This window comes from Fusarium pseudograminearum, chromosome 2 (assembly GCF_000303195.2).
Source record: "Fusarium pseudograminearum CS3096 chromosome 2, whole genome shotgun sequence".
Taxonomy (NCBI): domain Eukaryota; kingdom Fungi; phylum Ascomycota; class Sordariomycetes; order Hypocreales; family Nectriaceae; genus Fusarium; species Fusarium pseudograminearum.
The window spans coordinates 1988452-2007393 of record NC_031952.1 but is presented as its reverse complement, the minus strand read 5'-3'; the positions used below and the strand labels follow the sequence as shown (position 1 = coordinate 2007393).

The 18942-nt window shown below is 49.5% G+C and overlaps 7 protein-coding genes across 7 annotated transcripts, besides 2 other annotated features; 4 read left to right on the top strand and 3 right to left on the bottom strand.

Annotated features, from left to right (window-relative positions):
- Positions 1–95: 95 nt before the first annotated feature.
- Positions 96–1205, bottom strand: FPSE_07889 (uncharacterized protein; the record flags this gene model as incomplete). Its single annotated transcript, XM_009261007.1, has 2 exons — positions 96–962; positions 1047–1205. The coding sequence occupies 2 exons, from the start codon at positions 1203–1205 to the stop codon at positions 96–98; spliced, it is 1026 nt and encodes a 341-aa protein (XP_009259282.1).
- Positions 901–941: a repeat region.
- Positions 1206–1949: 744 nt separating the features above from the next.
- FPSE_07888 (uncharacterized protein) lies at positions 1950–2996 on the top strand (the record flags this gene model as incomplete). The annotated part of the gene is made up of 1 exon (XM_009261006.1): positions 1950–2996. One exon carries the CDS (start codon positions 1950–1952, stop codon positions 2994–2996), a length of 1047 nt encoding a protein of 348 aa, XP_009259281.1.
- A 57-nt stretch (positions 2997–3053) lies between these two features.
- FPSE_07887 (uncharacterized protein) lies at positions 3054–4097 on the bottom strand (the record flags this gene model as incomplete). The annotated part of the gene is made up of 2 exons (XM_009261005.1): positions 3054–3861; positions 4045–4097. 2 exons carry the CDS (start codon positions 4095–4097, stop codon positions 3054–3056), a joined length of 861 nt encoding a protein of 286 aa, XP_009259280.1.
- A 458-nt stretch (positions 4098–4555) lies between these two features.
- Positions 4556–6588, bottom strand: FPSE_07886 (uncharacterized protein; the record flags this gene model as incomplete). Its single annotated transcript, XM_009261004.1, has 3 exons — positions 4556–6194; positions 6280–6329; positions 6409–6588. 3 exons carry the CDS (start codon positions 6586–6588, stop codon positions 4556–4558), a joined length of 1869 nt encoding a protein of 622 aa, XP_009259279.1.
- Positions 4982–5020: a microsatellite.
- Positions 6589–7603: 1015 nt separating the features above from the next.
- Positions 7604–10027, top strand: FPSE_07885 (uncharacterized protein; the record flags this gene model as incomplete). The annotated part of the gene is made up of 3 exons (XM_009261003.1): positions 7604–7943; positions 8015–9759; positions 9974–10027. 3 exons carry the CDS (start codon positions 7604–7606, stop codon positions 10025–10027), a joined length of 2139 nt encoding a protein of 712 aa, XP_009259278.1.
- A 1858-nt stretch (positions 10028–11885) lies between these two features.
- FPSE_07884 (uncharacterized protein) lies at positions 11886–14521 on the top strand (the record flags this gene model as incomplete). Its single annotated transcript, XM_009261002.1, has 12 exons — positions 11886–11965; positions 12102–12122; positions 12443–12476; positions 12657–12796; positions 12933–13043; positions 13230–13352; positions 13626–13647; positions 13691–13714; positions 13744–13827; positions 13951–14184; positions 14378–14400; positions 14473–14521. The coding sequence occupies 12 exons, from the start codon at positions 11886–11888 to the stop codon at positions 14519–14521; spliced, it is 945 nt and encodes a 314-aa protein (XP_009259277.1).
- A 1008-nt stretch (positions 14522–15529) lies between these two features.
- Positions 15530–18387, top strand: FPSE_07883 (uncharacterized protein; the record flags this gene model as incomplete). The annotated part of the gene is made up of 7 exons (XM_009261001.1): positions 15530–15632; positions 15765–15813; positions 15869–15944; positions 16004–16170; positions 16259–16292; positions 16991–17315; positions 17369–18387. 7 exons carry the CDS (start codon positions 15530–15532, stop codon positions 18385–18387), a joined length of 1773 nt encoding a protein of 590 aa, XP_009259276.1.
- Between the last annotated feature and the right edge of the window lie 555 nt (positions 18388–18942).

The following is an 18942-nucleotide window of genomic DNA, read 5'->3' as shown; positions in this document are numbered from 1 at the left end:
TATTGTGGCAGGCTTTCGCCGTCCATACCAACACTCCCGACATGAGCAATGGCTGGAGTCGTAAACTCAAAATGTTTGAGATTGGTCGCGTGAAATCACAGCTCCGATTCAGCTCCGTTTGTGGACATGGCCATGGGGCTACCATTTTGGGTTTGTCGCTGGCGAAGGCGGGCGTTTCCAGGTGGGCGTCGACGAACCATGACTCTACCATTCATGCCAACTTGACCACCGCTCTCGTCATCGTCTTCTGAGTCTGGGTTCTGCTCTGCGTAAAGGCGAGCTTCGTCAAGCTCATTGATATCTGTCGGCCGCTCACGAAGCCACTGCATTCTGGGGCCGGACCTGGCTCTCTCAGAAACACGGAATCCGTAGATTCGAGGTTCGTATATGCGTTCGCGACCTAAGCCAGGGCCAATGTTCTTAGCATACATGCCATTCATAAGGCCGTCACCTTCGTTGACGCGAGGACCGCTGCTGGAAAGCACCTCAATCCCACGCTTGGTCAAGTCGTATTCGGGGAAAGTGAGGAGGAAAAGAGATCCAAAGGTACGGCCGAAGAAGGCACCGTCAACAGTTTGGAAGCGGCTATTAGGGGGGACATAGACATCTAAGCAAGATGGGCAGAACAGTTTGACTGTGTCCTCGCCAGGGATATCAGAAAGACCGACAGGTAGAGTACGGGCCTGGTCACAGTTCGTCCGGGGACAGCAACCAAAGTGGCCAAGCTCATATTTCTCGCTCATTTGCTGTATTCCCGCCCTAGAGCAAATAAAGCGCTGATGGATAAGGCCGTAGAGCATTTCAGCTGAGGATTCGATGACAGACAAGTCGCTGGCCATGCGGTGGTGCCTCCGTTCGCTGGATGCCCTGGTCAGGCGTTCTGGGTCGGACTCGTTTTCATCCTCTTCCTCTTCTTCTTCCTCCTCGTCCTCATCATCCTCTGGCTCAACGTCCAAGATCATCTATAAGGCAAAAATAAGACGTTAGCAAATTTATATCCTCGAACGAAGCCGCAAAATGTCGGCGCGTTGGCAAGATAAACATACCTCCAACGCTTCTTTATACATGGCAACTTGGGTTTGCAAACCAGTCAGGTTGAAGTCATCTTCGATAAACTCCTCCGAGACTTCGGCGAAGTACTCATGGCCAAGCAGGGAGCAGAAACTCGAGATCCAGGACTCGGGAACGCCCGAAGAGGTTGACATGGTGTCGCTATGGTGGTTGTCGGTTCCGTTGTCGAAGGGGCAACGGACGCCAGTGGCGAGGCTGATGGGGCGCACTGCAGGTGCGAGGGACAAATGGATCGCAATAAGTAGACGATGGGAACCAAGCTGTTATGAGAGCTCTAAACGTGGGGTTGAGGCTCGCGGTGTCGATGGGATAGCTGTGAAGCTACCTTGAGGCGGGGTGATGGTGGTGAGTATTTTGAGGGGCGCAGATTGGATATCGCGAGCCACGAGCACAGGACAAGACGGGACAGGGCACGCAAATGCGCTAAGATCGGTAGGTGGATGTATGTGATTGCACCAAAATCATTAACAGCATAGAAAATCAGCGCAACGCGATAAGAACGACCTGAAGCAAGTGAGCGGTCCACCTGGATTAGAATAGAATAAAGTGAAGCAATAAACAAAGCCGAGTGAAGTTTATTTTTGTTTTATGTCGGTTTTCACAAGGATTCAATCATTTTGGTGCAACAGAGAGCCTGAGCAGGAACCCGATACGGTCAGTATTTTGTTCGGGAGTACATTTCGCCGCATTCCGATCTCTAAACCTTAATATAGAAACCATAGATCGCCCAATAAAGTACGTATAAGACGTCGAATGCAGAACATCATGTCGATCATCAGTTCCCGAACAGTAAAAAGGGCTACGAATTTAATTCTTCAGATGGGCTGTTGAATCCGTTGTTTTGTTCATTACACTCTTTAAACTCGATTAGAGAAACCATGCCCAAAGTCTTCTCTGTCAACTCAAAATGGGTTTGGCATATCTCAAAAACGGCTCCTTCACGCCGTTATATGAGTGGAAACGTTTCGTTTGAGGGAAACAAACTACCCCAGCTGGCTCATTTACCAAAAGAGCACGCTACTGTCGAAATATTCCGTGAGAAATCATTTGGTAGCAAGAAGCCTGCCGTGCTTGGAAACGATCATGGCTCTCCGACGCCTCTTCTGCCTGCCTCGGATAAATGGTTCTCCAAAGATCTAAGAAACGCCTCGACAACACTTTCAGAATATTTTTATCAATTTCGCGATGCCATGGTCCCATACGAAATATACGCTTCAACTCCTGCACAGAAAGAGAGCCTAGCCTTATTCCGAGACTATCTTGAGAGAGAACAAACGCAGGACAAGGTCATTATAAGAAGTTGGGACTCGTGCTTTGCAGGTCCTACAGATGGCCAGGACTTTTTTCAACTGCATGCCCCTCTCCACCTCTTCATTAAGGTATTAAAGTTCAACGATGTTGTTCGGAAGAAAGGGTTGCAAGGAATATCTCTATATATTGCTCAATGTTCGATCGCCGAACTGCCTCAAGCCCTGCAGCAGGACATTCCCACTCCAGAAATAGTCGTGCATGCCGGAAAGGGGGATATATATGGCTCCAGCATATGGCTTGGCATAACACCTACTTATACACCTTTGCATCGGGACCCGAATCCTAACTTGTTCTGCCAGCTGTCCGGCACTAAAGTCATCAGACTCATGGCACCAAGAGCAGGAGACTGGTTGTTCAGACAGATCCAGGCCGAATTGCAGAGATCAGGCAATAGCCGCATAAGGACAGACGAAATGATGCAGGGCGAGGAACGAGACAAGCTACACCAGGCCGTTTGGGAAGCTGGTCCCGATAGTCCCGTGCCACCTGGGACATACGAGGTCGTGCTCAATCCTGGAGATGCTATGTTCATTCCTACCCATTACTGGCATTCTGTAAAGAGTGGAGGAGAGAGTGGAGATTTAAATGCCTCTGTCAACTGGTGGTTTCGATGAACTGTTTTTCCTCCGGTAAAATAGAAGTTGCATGTGTATATTATCTATAGCGCGTTACTAAGCTTTACGGGGTTTGCAGATGATCCAATTGACATATCCGCAAGGCCAGAGGAACCTATCACTTCCGCTCTTGACCTCCCACTTGCTCGTGTCAGCACCACAAGACCGTAGGAGACTCTCAAACTCCTCTGGTGTCCGTGTTCGAAGTGCAGAGATGTAGCCATCAAATGCGAGAACAAAGGGCAGGATTGGAATCAAGCACGAGAAGATGAACGTTGCGGGCGATCGCCACTTGAGCGCAAATAATGGCGCGCTGAGAAACGCACCAATGCCTAGCAACGTAATCATCAACACACTAGCAAGAGAACGGTCTTGAAGCTCAAAGATAGCAAGTCCCTCACTTGTCTCGACGCTATCACGTAGGATCGCAGAAGCCAGGTCGTCATCAAAGTGGTGGAAGGCGAGGTTGAACAGTCTGAACGGCTTTGTTCCGTCCTCCCTTCTTACAAGATGTTTCGGAGCTGCTGCGGCATCGACCGAGTTACGTTCGTACGTCAGAAGTGGGTTCTTCTGGGCGACCTGCTCCCAGGCGTCGACATTGGGGTGAAGATCCGTGAGGATAAAGCGAGCAGGGTCCGATCCGTGGGAGCGTAGGTGTGCGTTCACCGTCTTCGCTATAGAGGGCGTAGGCCCGCCGCCGCCGGCACAGAAATCGATAAAGGTGAAATTGGATAGAGACGTGTTGAGCTCCTTGATCAGGATTTGGGCGCTGAGGCCTGCAGGAGACTGAGCCTGAAGAGGCGAGTTAACGAGCCAAGCACGAGTGAGGCCATCTTGGACGCGGGCGCGAAGAAAAGCAGGAAACCTAGGACGCGGTATCAGTAAGAAATGAACGGCACGGTCTTTAGCATCCCAGATCTAGGAATGCATCATAAAGCTGCTTGTCAAGCTCAATTGACTAGAGTTCTGGAGGTGAAGCTCAGGTATGAGTTGGGTAACGTAGCTCGAGAGCTGGTGGAGCTTTGGCTGGCCTGAAGTAGGTACGTACCAGGTCTGATCATCAATCTCAAAGAGATGGAACCGAGGGACGAGAGGAGCCATTTTTGTGATAGAACTTGGGAACTGGACGAATCCCCTGAAAGGTTTGTTGGAATTAGGTCGATGCCGAAGCTATCTATATATGTACGTGTTCAAGCTACAGGATGTGAAACCATATCCCACTATCCGTACGCGAGTACCTACTCGGTAGTTGGTGGCAGGTTGCCAACCAAACAAAAATGTCGTCACCACAGGGTAAGTAAGCGTCCATCAAGAAATGTGCGGCAGTTCTCAATATGGAAATTAATACTAGGTAGTTAGAAGGACTTGATACATGCATAGCATAGGCATTTTTATTGAAATCGAGAATTATTAGTTTTTTTTTTATGTCTTTACTGAGCTGTGTTTGCTACTAGACATGTTTCATGATGTAACCCTGCAAGGCGGTATTGCATCCGTAATGTGTTTCAACCGATGTCTTACTCTGTAATCGAGTTTGAGTTCTTGAAAGAGCTCACCAACTATCTTGTCGGGGCGTCAGTATAAGGGTCAAATCCCATGCGACGCTTTGCCTCGCTCCGGGCTCTCCATTGTATCTCACCAACCAAGCCCGTAGTCGACGTCTCTTCCAAGAAGAATGTCAGGATGTGATCAGGGATAGACAGATGAGACGTTTGCTGAAACTCCTGGAGACTAGCCAGTCGTATCAGCATCTCCATCAATGATAATGATGTTGTGATAGCTCCGAACGGTGACCGGGCGACGAAGTCCTCTGTTTCGGTTGGTGATGACATGGCTGCTTGCAAAGAGCTCATCTTCTCAGGGCTACTCAGCGACAGTCTCTTGATCTGATCAACCACCTTTGAATCCAGAGATCTTCTGCCACGATGAGGAGTACTGGACTTTGATATCACTCTTGGGTGATCTAACCTCGCCGAATCTAAAGAGTCATCGTCATCATCTTCGTCGGGGTCTTCGTCGTCGTCTTGTTCCTCATACACCTCGAGAGCCATCCACTCGGGATCAAGATGTGCAGGAAATTTCCACTCGAAATAGTCCTTCGAAGGAGGAATAGCGATATTTGGGTCCTCGGCTGCAGGACGGACGAACTCTCCCAGCAGCTGTTTGTCGATGTCTGCCTGGTCACCATTCTTGCTGGTTAAATCCAATGCCGTATCGTTACTCTCCCTGTCGAGTTCCTCGATGAACCCGTTGATATCATCATGCTCTGGCCTAGATGGTCCAACTTGAACATCCCGTTTTAGGAGCAAAACCGGTCTTTGCTCGCTGTCTGTAGCTGACCCTATGTTCAAAATCCTTCCTGTATCTGTGTAGAATATTTTCGACAACTGATGTACCGGTATAGATTCGCGAATTCCTGCATGTGGGATGTCACCATATGACTGACTATTATGCTCGTCGCCATGCACGCGGCCATCGTCCAGATCTTCGATTATCTCGAGATGATAAGCGTATTCACCGCCACCAGTCGCTTCGGGAAGAGGAAGTGCGTAATCTTCTAGTGATACAGTGCAATAACCTCGCTGGCTGTCGAAGTAGGTATCTCTTCGAGTCCTGCAGATGCGTACACGTGCCTTGTGCAGGACCTCTTGCCATAACGGCTTTCGCTCCCCTTCTCCCAAGCCGTAGCTTGTACCTATGCTTGACGAACCCGAGGAGTGGTTGTTAGTAGAGACTGTGGTGTCTGTAACTCCTGATGAAGTGTGTGGCATCAGTGTGGATGCATGCCCAATGAATAGCATGTATAAAGAAAGGGTAAACGCTGGACCAATTTGGACAGGCCTTGTTGGATCTTGTGCAAACTGGGTATCGCCGACAGTAAGTAGAGTGCTGGCCTGCAGTAATCTCGATGGTGATATGTTGGCAGGTAATGATGTCGAAAGGCTCTCTCCAGATGCACTGATAGCCAACTGCATAAGTGGGATCTCGCGGTCTATCCGCTTTAGCAATGCCTTTATCCCGGAAGCGATGGCCAGCAGGTCATCACGACTGACTCGCAATGGCTTCGTTTGGACACGATTACTGCTCGAATTTACAGTAGTGACTGCCTCTATGCGCCGCCCAAGCGAGACGATGTCCTTATGAAGCGACTTCGCAAGGGGAGCAGCTGATTCGAGAAACACGTTTCCTCGTCCAGACCTAGAATAAGTGAGAATGTCAGAAACAGGCTAGGACAAGTAGCTCGAATTAGCCATTCTAGTTGGTGAGCGAATGGGGTTCTTACTTGAACTCGATCAAGTCGATGGCGGGAGAGATGATCTGTGACGCAATAGGCTGGTTAACTTCAATTGGGCCTCAAATTATAGTCAAGCTGCTCTCTTGACTGGCGGCTGGGCTTCACGATGTGACGCACCTTTATCTTGTTGTCGAGCTGATTTTGCAAGGATTTGAGCTCGGCATGAACTGCTTTGTCTTCGACCGACTTTAGCAGTCGCGAACATTGACCGATGGCGTAGGATGACGTTAAGGCGATGCCAGAGCGAATGGCATATCTCATGGCCTGGACACCAACTGTTGCGAGGAACTCATCCATGGCCAGGACAATCTAGGTTCACAGTTGTTGAATGTCTGATCATGCTGGGAAAGCACTTTTAGTAAAAGTGTTTCCAGAAAGGGAAACAAATGCAAGTCAAATAAGATTAAAAAGATGAAGCGAACCAAGATAGCACGTCCCTCATAGGAAGTTTTTTTTGGGAAACGGTTGTATTGCGTTGATTGATTTACTGCACGCAATTGACCACGCCAACGCATTGGAGCTTTGACTTTTTGCACTTATAGCGACGATGGAGGGGCAACGTGTACAGTGCTAGAAAACCAGGATGCCCCTCGTTTTATATGGCACGTGCTGAGACTTACGGTGGCTGGTGTTGCTACCCAGTTCGTCATGAGCTTGTTTTCAGGCACAGAATGAGTCAAGACGAGTCAAAGGTAAAATTTACAAGGCCGAGGGTCCGAGTGATTGGCCATAAAATTCAATGGCAGAGCCGACAGTCATTCCAAGACAGGATTCTGCCTGTTCCGTCTCACCCAAGTCGATATATTGGTATGTGCGAACCAGACTCTACACACAGTAGACGTCCACTAAATTGCCCCTCTACCCTTCTGACACTTTTTTCTTCCAGGTAATGCAGCGTCATGATTGATGTGGGGCAGGAATTTTTACAACCTGAACCTTGCCTCTCCCCACCAGAGCACAAGGAAAGTATTCACAGAATACCATCATTGGGCTTATTCGCTGCCTAAAGACGACATCTGCATCGTATTACGCCAGCTTTCGGGCGAATTCTAGATAGCGATCCATCCCCTTATTTGTGCCTTGCATCCAATCTTGCATCCAATCCAGCCTTTCGAAGACTTTGGCATTGTTTTAACATTGGAGTGATCGAAACGAGCCCCATTTTCCACAAAACAGGCCGCATATCTAGGGCCTTTTAAATCCGCAACCCCCATTAGACCGCAACGACCGATCCATCGCAAAACCCTCTCTTCTCCTTCACTCACCTCTACAACACGACATATCCCACTCTACTGCCGTTAAACACATCACAATGGCGACCCCTAACTCTTGGGAGGATGATCCCTCTGCTCAGGATGAGAACCTTGCTCAGCAGGCTCAACAGCAACTTAATATGAACCCCGCCCCCGCGCAAGGCGGCTTCCAACCAAGCATCAACTCTTTCCAACCTGGTGCTGCCGCTTTTACACCAGGCGCCGCTACTTTCCAGCCCGGTCAGCAAGCATATGGAGGATACGCACCTCAATACCAGCAGCAACAATACTACCAGCAAGGCTACTACCCTCAATACGGCGGTGCTCAGCAGCAGCAGGGCTACGGCCAGTACAACCAGGGCTATGGTGGTTACAACCAAGCCCAAGGCCAAGGCTATGGTATGATGCTTGCGCCGAAAAATTTGCCCGACACCAGGGTTTAATAGACGACTTACTAACATGTTGTATAGGTGGTGGTGGCTACCCTCAATATGGCCAGCAACAACAGCAACAATCTCAGCAACCCGCCGCCCCCACGATTGCCCAGCGACCTGCCGCCGATGCCGCCGCTGCTCCTAGCCAACCCGCCGCCGCTGCCCCTAAGCCCAAGGTGATCAGCATTAGTGGCGACACTTCCGCTCCTAAGCCCAAGGCTAAGGTCCTTTCCATCTCTGGATCAGGCACCGCTACCCCCGTCAAGCAGGAGGAAACCCCCAAGGCTGAGCCCACCGACAAGCCCGAGGCTGGTCAAAAGGCCACAGCCGCCAAGGCCATCGAAAAGACAGGCGAGAAGACCGGCAAGGCTGCCAGCACTAAGACTTCTGGTAAGACTTCGCCAAGCCCCGCCTCTGGACGCAACAGTCCTACTGCCGGCGAGAAGAAGGCAGCTGCCCGAGAGATCGATGCTGTCGAAAAGGAGCAGGCTGCCGATGTCGACCAGGAAACACTCAAGGAAATTTACGGCAAGGAGCACGTCAACATCATCTTCATGGGACACGTTGATGCCGGAAAGTCAACTCTGGGTGGTTCGATTCTGTATGCCACCGGCATGGTCGATGAGCGAACCATGGATAAGTACAAGAGAGAGGCTAAGGACTTGGGTCGCGAGTCTTGGTACCTGTCATGGGTCATGGATTTGAATAAGGAGGAGCGAACACAAGGAAAGACTATCGAGGTTGGACGTGGATTCTTCGAAACCGAGAAGCGTCGTTACAGTATCCTTGATGCCCCTGGCCACAAGATGTACGTTCCAAACATGATTGGAGGTGCCTCGCAAGCCGATGTTGGTATTCTGGTCATTTCCGCCCGAAAGGGTGAGTACGAGACTGGTTTCGAGCGTGGTGGACAGACCCGTGAGCATGCTATGCTTGCAAAGACCCAGGGTGTCAACAAGCTCATTGTTGCCGTTAACAAGATGGACGACCCCACTGTTGAGTGGTCCCAGGAGCGATACACGGAGTGCACATCTAAACTCGCTCAGTTCCTCAAGGGTACCGGTTATAACCTCAAGAACGATGTCTACTTCTTGCCCATTGCTGCTCAGCAGATGAAGGGCATCAAGACCCGTATTCCCAAGGAGGACGCTCCCTGGTGGGAGGGTCCTTCGCTGCTCGAGTACCTCGACAGCATGAAGGCGCTTGAGCGTAAGGTCAATGCCCCTTTCATGTTACCCGTCAATGGAAAGTACCGTGATCTCGGTACAATGGTTGAGGGAAAGATTGAGGCTGGTGTTGTCAAGAAGGGCATGAACATGATCATGATGCCCAACAAGCAAAGCGTTGAGGCTGCCGCTGTCTACGGCGAGCAGGAAGATGAAGTTAACCTGGCTCAGTGTGGTGATCAAGTGCGAATTAGGCTCAAGGGTATCGAGGAGGACGACATCTTGCCCGGATTCGTGCTGTGCTCGCCAAAGCGACTTGTTCACACTGTCACCGAGTTCGAGGCGCAAATCCGCATTTTGGAGCTCAAGAGTATCCTGACTGCTGGCTTCAACTGTGTTCTACACGTCCACTCCGCCATTGAGGAAGTGACGTTCGCCAGCCTTCTACACAAGCTTCAAAAGGGAACCAACCGCAAGAGCAAGAACCCACCTACACACTGCAAGAAGGGCGACAGTATTATCGCCCGCATGCAGGTGATTGGCGGAGCAGGCGCTGTGTGCGTGGAGAAGTTCGAGGACTACCCCCAGATGGGTCGCTTCACCCTAAGAGACCAGGTAGGTTTTACTCACCCCCAGCTTCTGTGGCAACCTCCATACATACATTTCCCCATTCTACTAACCCCATACTCTCGCCCGCTTTGTCCCCAGATAACCAGGGGCAAAGAGAACCACTACCGAGCTTGGTGTGGTGGGGAGAGACTTGGGGAGTGTTTTCATCATCCAAGAAACCCACATAAGAAACCAGGCGGCTAACTTGACATGTACACAGGGACAAACCATCGCCATTGGCAAGATCACGAAGCTCATCTCTGACGAAGCTTAAATGAATTATGAATGTTCTTGATTCACGCTAGGACGCGTTTATGTGACACCAAAAAGGACAGTGACGATTGACTAAAAGACAAAAGAAATGTAACGGGCATTCACCGCAGTCATCTTCACGAGTCACCTCGATTTTTGCGCCAAGAGAGGAGGCATTTCCCAGGAATGTGAGACCGGTATTTATATGATGATGATGAGAAAGGCCGCTCTTGTTACTTACCAGAAGGACGTTGAAAATAACGCCACAAAAAGGAGGGATAGTGGGCAGTTTGATGGCGTCGTACATTTCCTGAACTTCAGGTATATATAGAGAGCCAAGGAGAAAACAAAAAAGGAGTTTGATAGTGAATTACTGTGTCACTCGTCCCTTTGTGCTAAACAGATGCAAATAAGACGCCTGTAGGGTTGAGCACAGTAAAGAAAACACAAGCACTTGGCATCATCTCGGTTCTTTCATGGTATATCAAACAGGTGCAGAAAAGAGTCTAGGGACTGGCACAGACAGTTGATGAATGACACAATGTAAGAAAGACGAATCTGCACAGCAGTAAGCGTGTATGAGAGACTTGGCCGGAGGAAACTGATATGGTAGTGAGATAGGGATCCAAGTTAGACCATGACAGTGAAGAGAAAAGGGCAGAGTGAACAAAAATGGCAGTCCGAGTTGTTATCGTGAGTTTTGCAAGTAGAGTCGGGAGGCAACCCATGTATGCAAAGGAACAACAAAGCCGGTGAACTTACACCCCACCGAGATGCGCATAAAGTCACGATAATGCATATTCTAGACCTTGATCCGCGTTTGCGTGACCCCAGTCTCAGTGTGTCAGATAGAAAACAGGAATATTTGCCTTGATGGACGGTCTCCGAAGTCAGTTAGGTAACTGGGACGGGACGGAGACCCAAATGGAGGCCTTTTACAGGTTTGACGGTTTATCATGACCAGGATCAGAAAGAGTATCAGTGGGATATATGAGTACGAGAAAAAGCCGGAACGGTTCAGAACAGCGTATTGAGACAGACAGTTATCGTCGAGATCTCAAATGAAGATCCGGGATGATGAACATGGGGAAGGGAAGCAGATTGCGGGCGCGGTTGCGGTTGCGGTTGCGGATCCCCATACGGTGCCATGTGTATGGGCATGGGCATGAGAATGGAGATTTTGTAATGTCACACCCGACTACCGTTGTCCATGTTTCGGTTAACTTCCTGACAACTGTGCCCCGTCAGTCGACTCCGTTTCCTCCGTATGCCTCCGGTACGCGATGTCAACCACTCGCCCGCTCACCTTGCCCATGCCTGGGCTGCATGCCCCTTGTTTGGTCTCACCTACAGTCCTCATTATCTCTGATCAAATAACAGGTTGATGATAACAGATGGGCTTCCATGACGATTACTCCCGTTTCGCTTGTCGCCGTACTGTGTAGACGTGCTGGCATCCTTTCCCGCCTGGCGTCAAATTCCCATGGATCACATAACACGTCTCACTAACACCTTTGATGCTGGCTAGTGTATCCCGTTCAAGCGCAATCATGATGATACAGTAATGTCAAATCAGTACCTGACCAGCCTCAATTCATCAGCATGCAAAACTGGCCCGCTCTGAACCTAACAGTATCAACAGCGTTCCGTGCACCTCCGGCCTCTCGGCAACCTTCCGAAGAGATTTCCATAACGAGGTTGTTCTGTCGCAAGCTTTCACTCACCGAGAAGTAGCAGCAGCCCGTCTCATCTAACACACCCCCAACTCCCGATCCGCTGGGCCGCTTCCAGCCAGCAGTCAGTCAGTCTATCCCCGCAGGTCAACCCCGGTTCCCCACACGGTTCTTGAGCCCCAGCCGCGGGAACGTACATAATTCATGATGGAGGCTCTGGGCAGGAAAACGGTCAGAAACGGAGGCTCGGATGATGTCGGAACACTCAGAGCACGGTTCCTGACAAGGTGAGCATTTGGAGAGGGGTGTCTGGGGTGTGTCTGTTTCCAAGGTGAGAGTGTAGCCAATCAGACTTGCTAACCTGTTAGCTTTGTCGAAATACGGAGTCGTGTGGAGAGATGCAGAGCTTGAAAAGTGCAACAGGGGAACGCAAGTTCAAGGTCTGTACGTCACCCAAACCCCAAGAAAGAGGCTACTGACGGTAATGTATTCGCATTGTTATCGTGACTTTTGTTTTTGGTCTTTTATTTTGCGTGACGACCGGCACTGTCAAGTCCGAGTTGCGGGGCGAGCAAATCCTTGTTCAGGGTATCACATCAGTCAGACCAATTTTATCCAAATCACGAAGATTAGTAGGTAGGTAGGTACAAGTATCTTGTTCAATGAACCAGGTACGTAGCAAGGAGTTGAAATTTTCTTCTCCAAATCGTGACTTGTTTTGACTCGGTAGCGAGAGTCATGTGGACTGTCTGTTCCAAAAGTAGGTCCCCAGGTTCATGGTCAAAAACTCAAGCGAATGTAAGAACGCAGTCTAGAAGCCTCCACATTACCCAAAGCTGAGCACTACCTGGACGCCATGTGGTGACGGAAATAGGTAGAGTCTCAGAAGTTTTGTCCTCATACTCTGGCTGTATGCTGTGCTCAGTACACAACGCTTATTATAAGCACTACCATAGGTACTAACTAACCTAGAAATAGATTCAATTGCAGATCGTGACTTGGAAATCATTGGTGAATTTCTACAGATGGGGTCCATACAGAGATAGGCATTCCTTTACACAAGGACTTTCCAGTTGCGAATCTTTGGGTTTTAAGAAGGAAATCGTAGGCTTCCAGAGGTAGGCAGTACCTTCTTACCCATTGGCACTTACAGAAGTCAATGCCCAAAGTCGTCACTATGAAGAGCATGTAGATTTGCATGTTATTTATATGTGATAAGACTTTGATGCTAAAAACGGTACTTGGAGCTAGTAGATCGTGGGGCAAGAACGACGACCTCATGGTAAGAGATGAGGCAGGCATGAGAGAACAATGCTATAACTGCATCTTAGCAAGTATGTCAGTTATGAAGAAGCTTCCTACACTGTATGTGTACTGGCTTATATTGATGGCTTGAAAATATACGGTATGCAGCATTTGTCTCTGTTATTCGTCTTTACTTGGCTTAAGCATGTGAACGGCATAGATGGGTGCTAGCCTACATACACCATCAACAGCCGGGAATAGCCATGCTACCTAATAATTTGGGAGCTGCTCTGTATGTACATACAGCACTAGACCAGGTCAACGTTTGCGTTGCTTTGAAGTTTTCGTTAACGGATCTAGCGTCAATAGCAAAGCCTCTTCTCTCCGTATCGTATCCACTGTCTCCCTGTTGTCGCTGTCTGGTGACCGGTGAGTTTTGGCAGCACAGACAAAGAATGCATCGTATACCGAGCTGGGGCTGGGGTGAGGCTCGGTGTTGGTTTTTTCTTTTGCTTTTTCTTCTTCTCCTGTTCATCTCCCTTTTCTCTCCACAATTTCAAATTCAGCCCTAGCTTCTTCGACCCAAGGTTATTCCCTTTTCAGTCCTGACCGCCCTCATGTTCAGTACGCGGCCCTTGGCAAGCTTGTTTCCCCATGATCTTGACATGCCTGTTGTGCCTTTGTACATTGTCTAGACTGTAGGTTATGGAGAGAAGCTCTGGCTGTATGTCTAATTCGTTGTGGTCGGCTGACCTGTTACTCAAAAGACATTGACTAGCATGTGTATTGCAGTACGTAAAAAGTATTGGTTTGGCTGTAGTCAGGCTTTCCCGCCTCCACCGTCTTGGCTCTCGTCGTCCAAGACGAAGTACTTCACGATGGCCACCCATCTTCTGGCTGTCGGGTAGGCCCCGTCGTCATTTTTAACGATGTAGCCAATGGGTTGAAATCTTTACATCCAATGCATCCCCACAACCGTGTACTATCATGCTGCTTCTCAAGCCAGTAGCCACTGTAACAAAAGCAGGCAACCCAACGAGAGAGGAAATATCATTACCCGTATCAGGATCGAGTCAAACAACCTTGCGACAAAATCCAAAGAGGGTTGCAGGACTACACCCATACAGAATCTCCAAACTCTAAGGAATTCAATGTCCGTACAGGCTTGACTGTTCTAGCAGTAGCTCTTGTTATACCCCGTACTGCCCCGATGGTAATCAAATATGAGGAGAAACCGGGGACTCGGCCCCTGCCAGGCCCTGTAAGTCGGCGCAGCACGACACCGTAATAAACGGTAGGCGATCCGATTATGGTGGATAATGAACATGGTACGGATATGCTTCCCGTATTCAATAAGAGAATTCACGTCAGTACAGCAACGAATCGCAGGAAGAGTTTTCATCCCAATTAAAATTTACCATAGGAATCTTATGCATGACAATTTACCCATGCAGAAATGGGTTCTAGGAAGTATTCAGTATGTAATTGATATGCAGCCAAGTCTCTTTTTACGGAAGATCGCGGGTATTGAATCACTGTTATGTTTTAGATTGGGGTCCTGGACCGACGATTATGACGACACATTTGTTCGTGATTGAATTGCACGATTCCAAGATGATGGTGGTTTTGTGATCTAGAAATCAGAGACAAGAAATTGCAATAATAATATTATTATTGGATTTAATAAGAAAAGAGGTAGATACTTACAGGATCTTCAGCACGGCAATATGCGGCGTTTCAATGAATTGCCTGAATGTTGCAGGCTCGTATATAAGAATATCAGAAGAGAAATAGACAAGTACTGTCATCATTGTCAACACAGCAAGCTGCTACTACATACAAACAAACAACCTGACTATCATCTGCTTTGCTTCCACCCGCAACAACACCAGTAGCGAGAGGTGAAGAGAGTCCACGTACCTACATACCTACCGTCTTCTACATACAGTGCCGTTCAGTATTCTTTTTTACCGTCAAGTGAAGGCGTTCCTGTACCCATCGATTCGGCATTATCCATAGCGAAAAAACAGTCTCAGGATCCATCCATTCGTTCGCCCACCCATTCATCTTGCTTGTTTACAATTCCCTGAACCAAGAACCGACGTCTTCCGGCATCTTCCTGGCCTGGGCTTAGTTTAGTCCATTCTCCCCGCCAAAACTCTGACGCTTTCTCCCCTCATTCTTGTGAAGAGTCTGGACGGACGTGGACCGGGGGTTTGGGTTACGTTTTGTGACCCCCTTCCGTCCCGCAATAACCCATCCTAAAGCTGGCTCCCAGGCTGAGTCGGGTACATTTGTACCATCCTCATCATGACCTTTCCCGTCCCGTCACCGTCACCTTGACCTTGTCCTGGTACCAAGGAATCTCTTCCGACTTAATATCGTGCCCGTCACCTGCAACGCCTCGCCGGATCCACTACGCGCTTGTCTCTGCCAGTCAAAGCTTCGCTCACTATCCGTCCCCATCCTACTCCATCCTCGGTTTTGGCCATGGCAAACGGGCACTATCTAAAGTGCCCAGTTTGCGGAGGGCCACACCTTGTATAGCCCACCCCAGGGCGTTTACTCTCAAATCTCAAGCTGCTCGTGAAGCTTTTATAAAAGCCATGAATGACCCCGTCTTCAAAACTTCTTCTCTCTATTCAAATCCAACTTTCACCAAAGGTCCAGGCTCAAACATCCAGGCTTCAGGAACCGATTTTTTCAAGAGTGAGTCTTGTCTTTACCCCTTGGCCGACTTGTCATGATGCCCTCACACAACCTGCCATTACCATGATTGAATCACTACGCCCAATTCCTACCATTACACAAGTCCAAAAAACAATACTGACCTTGTCGCAGTGCTTCCCAACAACGTTAACAAGACTTCCCTCCACCCTACCGGTGTTACGTATGTTTCCCATGATATGCAAATATCTGTGCAGGTCAATTAACACAGGCGTCAGTCCCCATCAGGAGCACACCGAGTTGGAACAGGAGCTTCACGACAAGGCTCACATCGATTACGATCGTGTCGCTATTGTAAGAAATACTTATACAACCCATTCAAACGCAGCGGTCACTAACATGGCATTGCTCAGATCCCCAACCCTTCAGTCGCTGCCCTCTACGAGGATGCTCTTGTCTACGAGACTGGTACCGCTATCACATCCAGCGGTGCCCTGACTGCCTACTCTGGCGCTAAGACTGGCCGATCTCCTCTCGACAAGCGAATCGTTGAGGAGGCTTCTTCCAAGGACAACATTTGGTATGTCAACCCCCAAAAAGCCGGCGATAGAGTTCCATTGTCGAGCGCATGAGTCGTGGTCATCAGACAGCTAACAAAAAATAAATAGGTGGGGACCTGTCAACAAGCCCATGACTCCTGAGGTAAGAAATATTTAACGCTTTGCCCAAGCACATTACACATCATACCCGCGCACATGATCGATTGAGACTCGCTTGTTGTGGTATTTGGACTTTTGTCTTCCGATCTCGGCCACAAAAGAAGAATTGCCAGCATCACTAGCTTGACGCCAACGAGACGAACGAATCGAGGCAAAAACAAAACGTCTAGACCGACGGCTTTGTCCATTCCAGCGACCAGAATCAATTGCAATTGGGGCTTCCCCGAAGATACCCGCAGCATGGGCGTCATGGCTTTGAGGCCTGTCCACTGGTGCTTATTCTCTTACTCAATTGCCTGGTCGCTGGTTGGTAAAGGCCTGGCCGAGTGGTTCTCTAGCGGTTCATTGGCTCAACGCCATGGTACCTGTTCGCTTGGCCTGTTCCCCTGGTCGTTCCGGGGTGGCGCGCGTCATGGGGTCGGCAATCTTGACCCCGCAGTCTCAGTCCTCACACGCTCACTTTCCTCTCTGGCGATTGTCTGCGGACTCAATCCGAGACGTCTGTACCCACCTCCGATGCTGTCGGCCGTACCACGCCCCTCTTTTCTTCCCGTCTACGATTTCTTCCGACCCGGCTGCCTTTAACCTGTTACGGGATGGTGGCCGGATCTCTTTCCCCGAATCATCTCATCTATCATAGCTTTCTCATTGAAACATCGACTGACAAAATAATCAATACAGGTCTGGAAGATCAACCGAGAACGTGCTGTCGACTACCTCAACACCCGAAGCCGCATCTATGTCATTGACGGTTTTGCCGGCTGGGACGAGAAGTACCGCATCAAGGTCCGAGTTATCTGCGCCCGCGCCTACCATGCTCTCTTCATGCGAAACATGCTTATCCGACCTACACGAGAGGAGCTCAACGACTTCCACCCCGACTACACAATCTACAATGCCGGCAAGTTCCCTGCCAACCGATACACCGAGGGTATGACCTCCGGTACATCAGTTGCCATCAACTTCGAGCAGAAGGAGATGGTCATCCTCGGTACTGAGTACGCTGGTAAGATGAATTCTGAATTCGAATCTATTGAAAACGATGCTAACTTCTCAAAGGCGAAATGAAGAAGGGAGTCTTCACTGTTCTCTTCTACGAGATGCCCATCAAGCACAACGTCCTCACTCTTCACTCCTCCGCCAACGAGGGTAAGAACGGCGATGTCACCCTTTTCTTCGGTCTCTCAGGAACTGGCAAGACCACTCTCTCCGCCGATCCCAACCGAGCCCTCATCGGTGACGATGAGCACTGCTGGTCTGACAACGGTGTTTTCAACATCGAGGGTGGTTGCTACGCCAAGACCATTGGTCTGTCCGCTGAGAAGGAGCCCGATATCTACGGCGCTATCCGATACGGTTCCGTCCTTGAGAACGTCGTCTTCGACCCTCTCACCCGTGAGGTCGACTACGATGACGCTACCCTCACTGAGAACACCCGATGCGCCTACCCCATCGAGTACATCTCTAACGCCAAGATTCCTTGCCTCTCTCCCAACTCTCCCTCCAACATCATCCTCCTCACTTGCGACGCCCGCGGTGTCCTACCTCCTATCTCCAAGCTTGACAGCGCCCAGACCATGTTCCACTTCATCTCTGGTTACACCTCCAAGATGGCCGGTACTGAGGACGGCGTCACCGAGCCCCAGGCTACCTTCTCCAGCTGCTTCGCTCAGCCCTTCCTTGCTCTGCACCCCATGAAGTACGCCAAGATGCTTGCCGACAAGATTGAGACACACAAGGCCAACGCCTGGCTCCTCAACACCGGTTGGGTCGGTGCCGGTTTCGCCCAGGGCGGCAAGCGATGCCCCCTCAAGTACACTCGTGCCATCCTCGACGCCATCCACTCTGGTGACCTCGCCAACGTTGAGTACGAGAACTACGGTGTCTTCAACCTCCAGGTCCCCAAGACCTGCCCCAACGTTCCTTCAGAACTTCTCAACCCCTCCAAGGCCTGGACCGCTGGCGAGGACAGCTTCAACACTGAGGTTGTCAAGCTCGGCAAGCTCTTCCGCGAGAACTTCGCCAAGTACGAGAGCGAGGCCACTGAGGATGTCGTCAAGGCCGGTCCCGTTGTCTAAGGAAAAGGATGAGAAGGAAAAACAAAAGGGAAAGCGATCTTTTTTTGTGATGAATTTGAGCAACTGTTTACCATTTGGGTCCGGCGTCATTACATGGTGGCCATCAACCGGCTGCCCTCTTTTTTATATATCTGAACGGGTTTTCTTTTACATGGCATGAGATTGTATGTAATGTAAGCATGAATAGCTTTACGATTCTGCAATAGAAAGCATATATCTTCTACACTTTTGCCTCCTGTCTGTCTCCTGTGAATGTTTGCAAGAATGCCAGCAATCCTGCATTTATAATGATACGACTTGCCTCGACAATTCGTAGTTCTGACACGAAGGCCATCGGCCATCTTGCACAATTCGTCATATCGATTTTAAGAAACAATATAGAAAGCGAATGCCTGCACCTTGTTTAGCGAGCTAAAGCTTTAGGGCATAAAATAAACAACCTAATAACATAGTCTAAACAGCATAAATTGACTTGCTTATTTCGTCTCTTATGCTCGAATAATGACAAAAAAAGACCAACCGTTCATTAAACCGTGTCATAAAATCCTGCAGCCC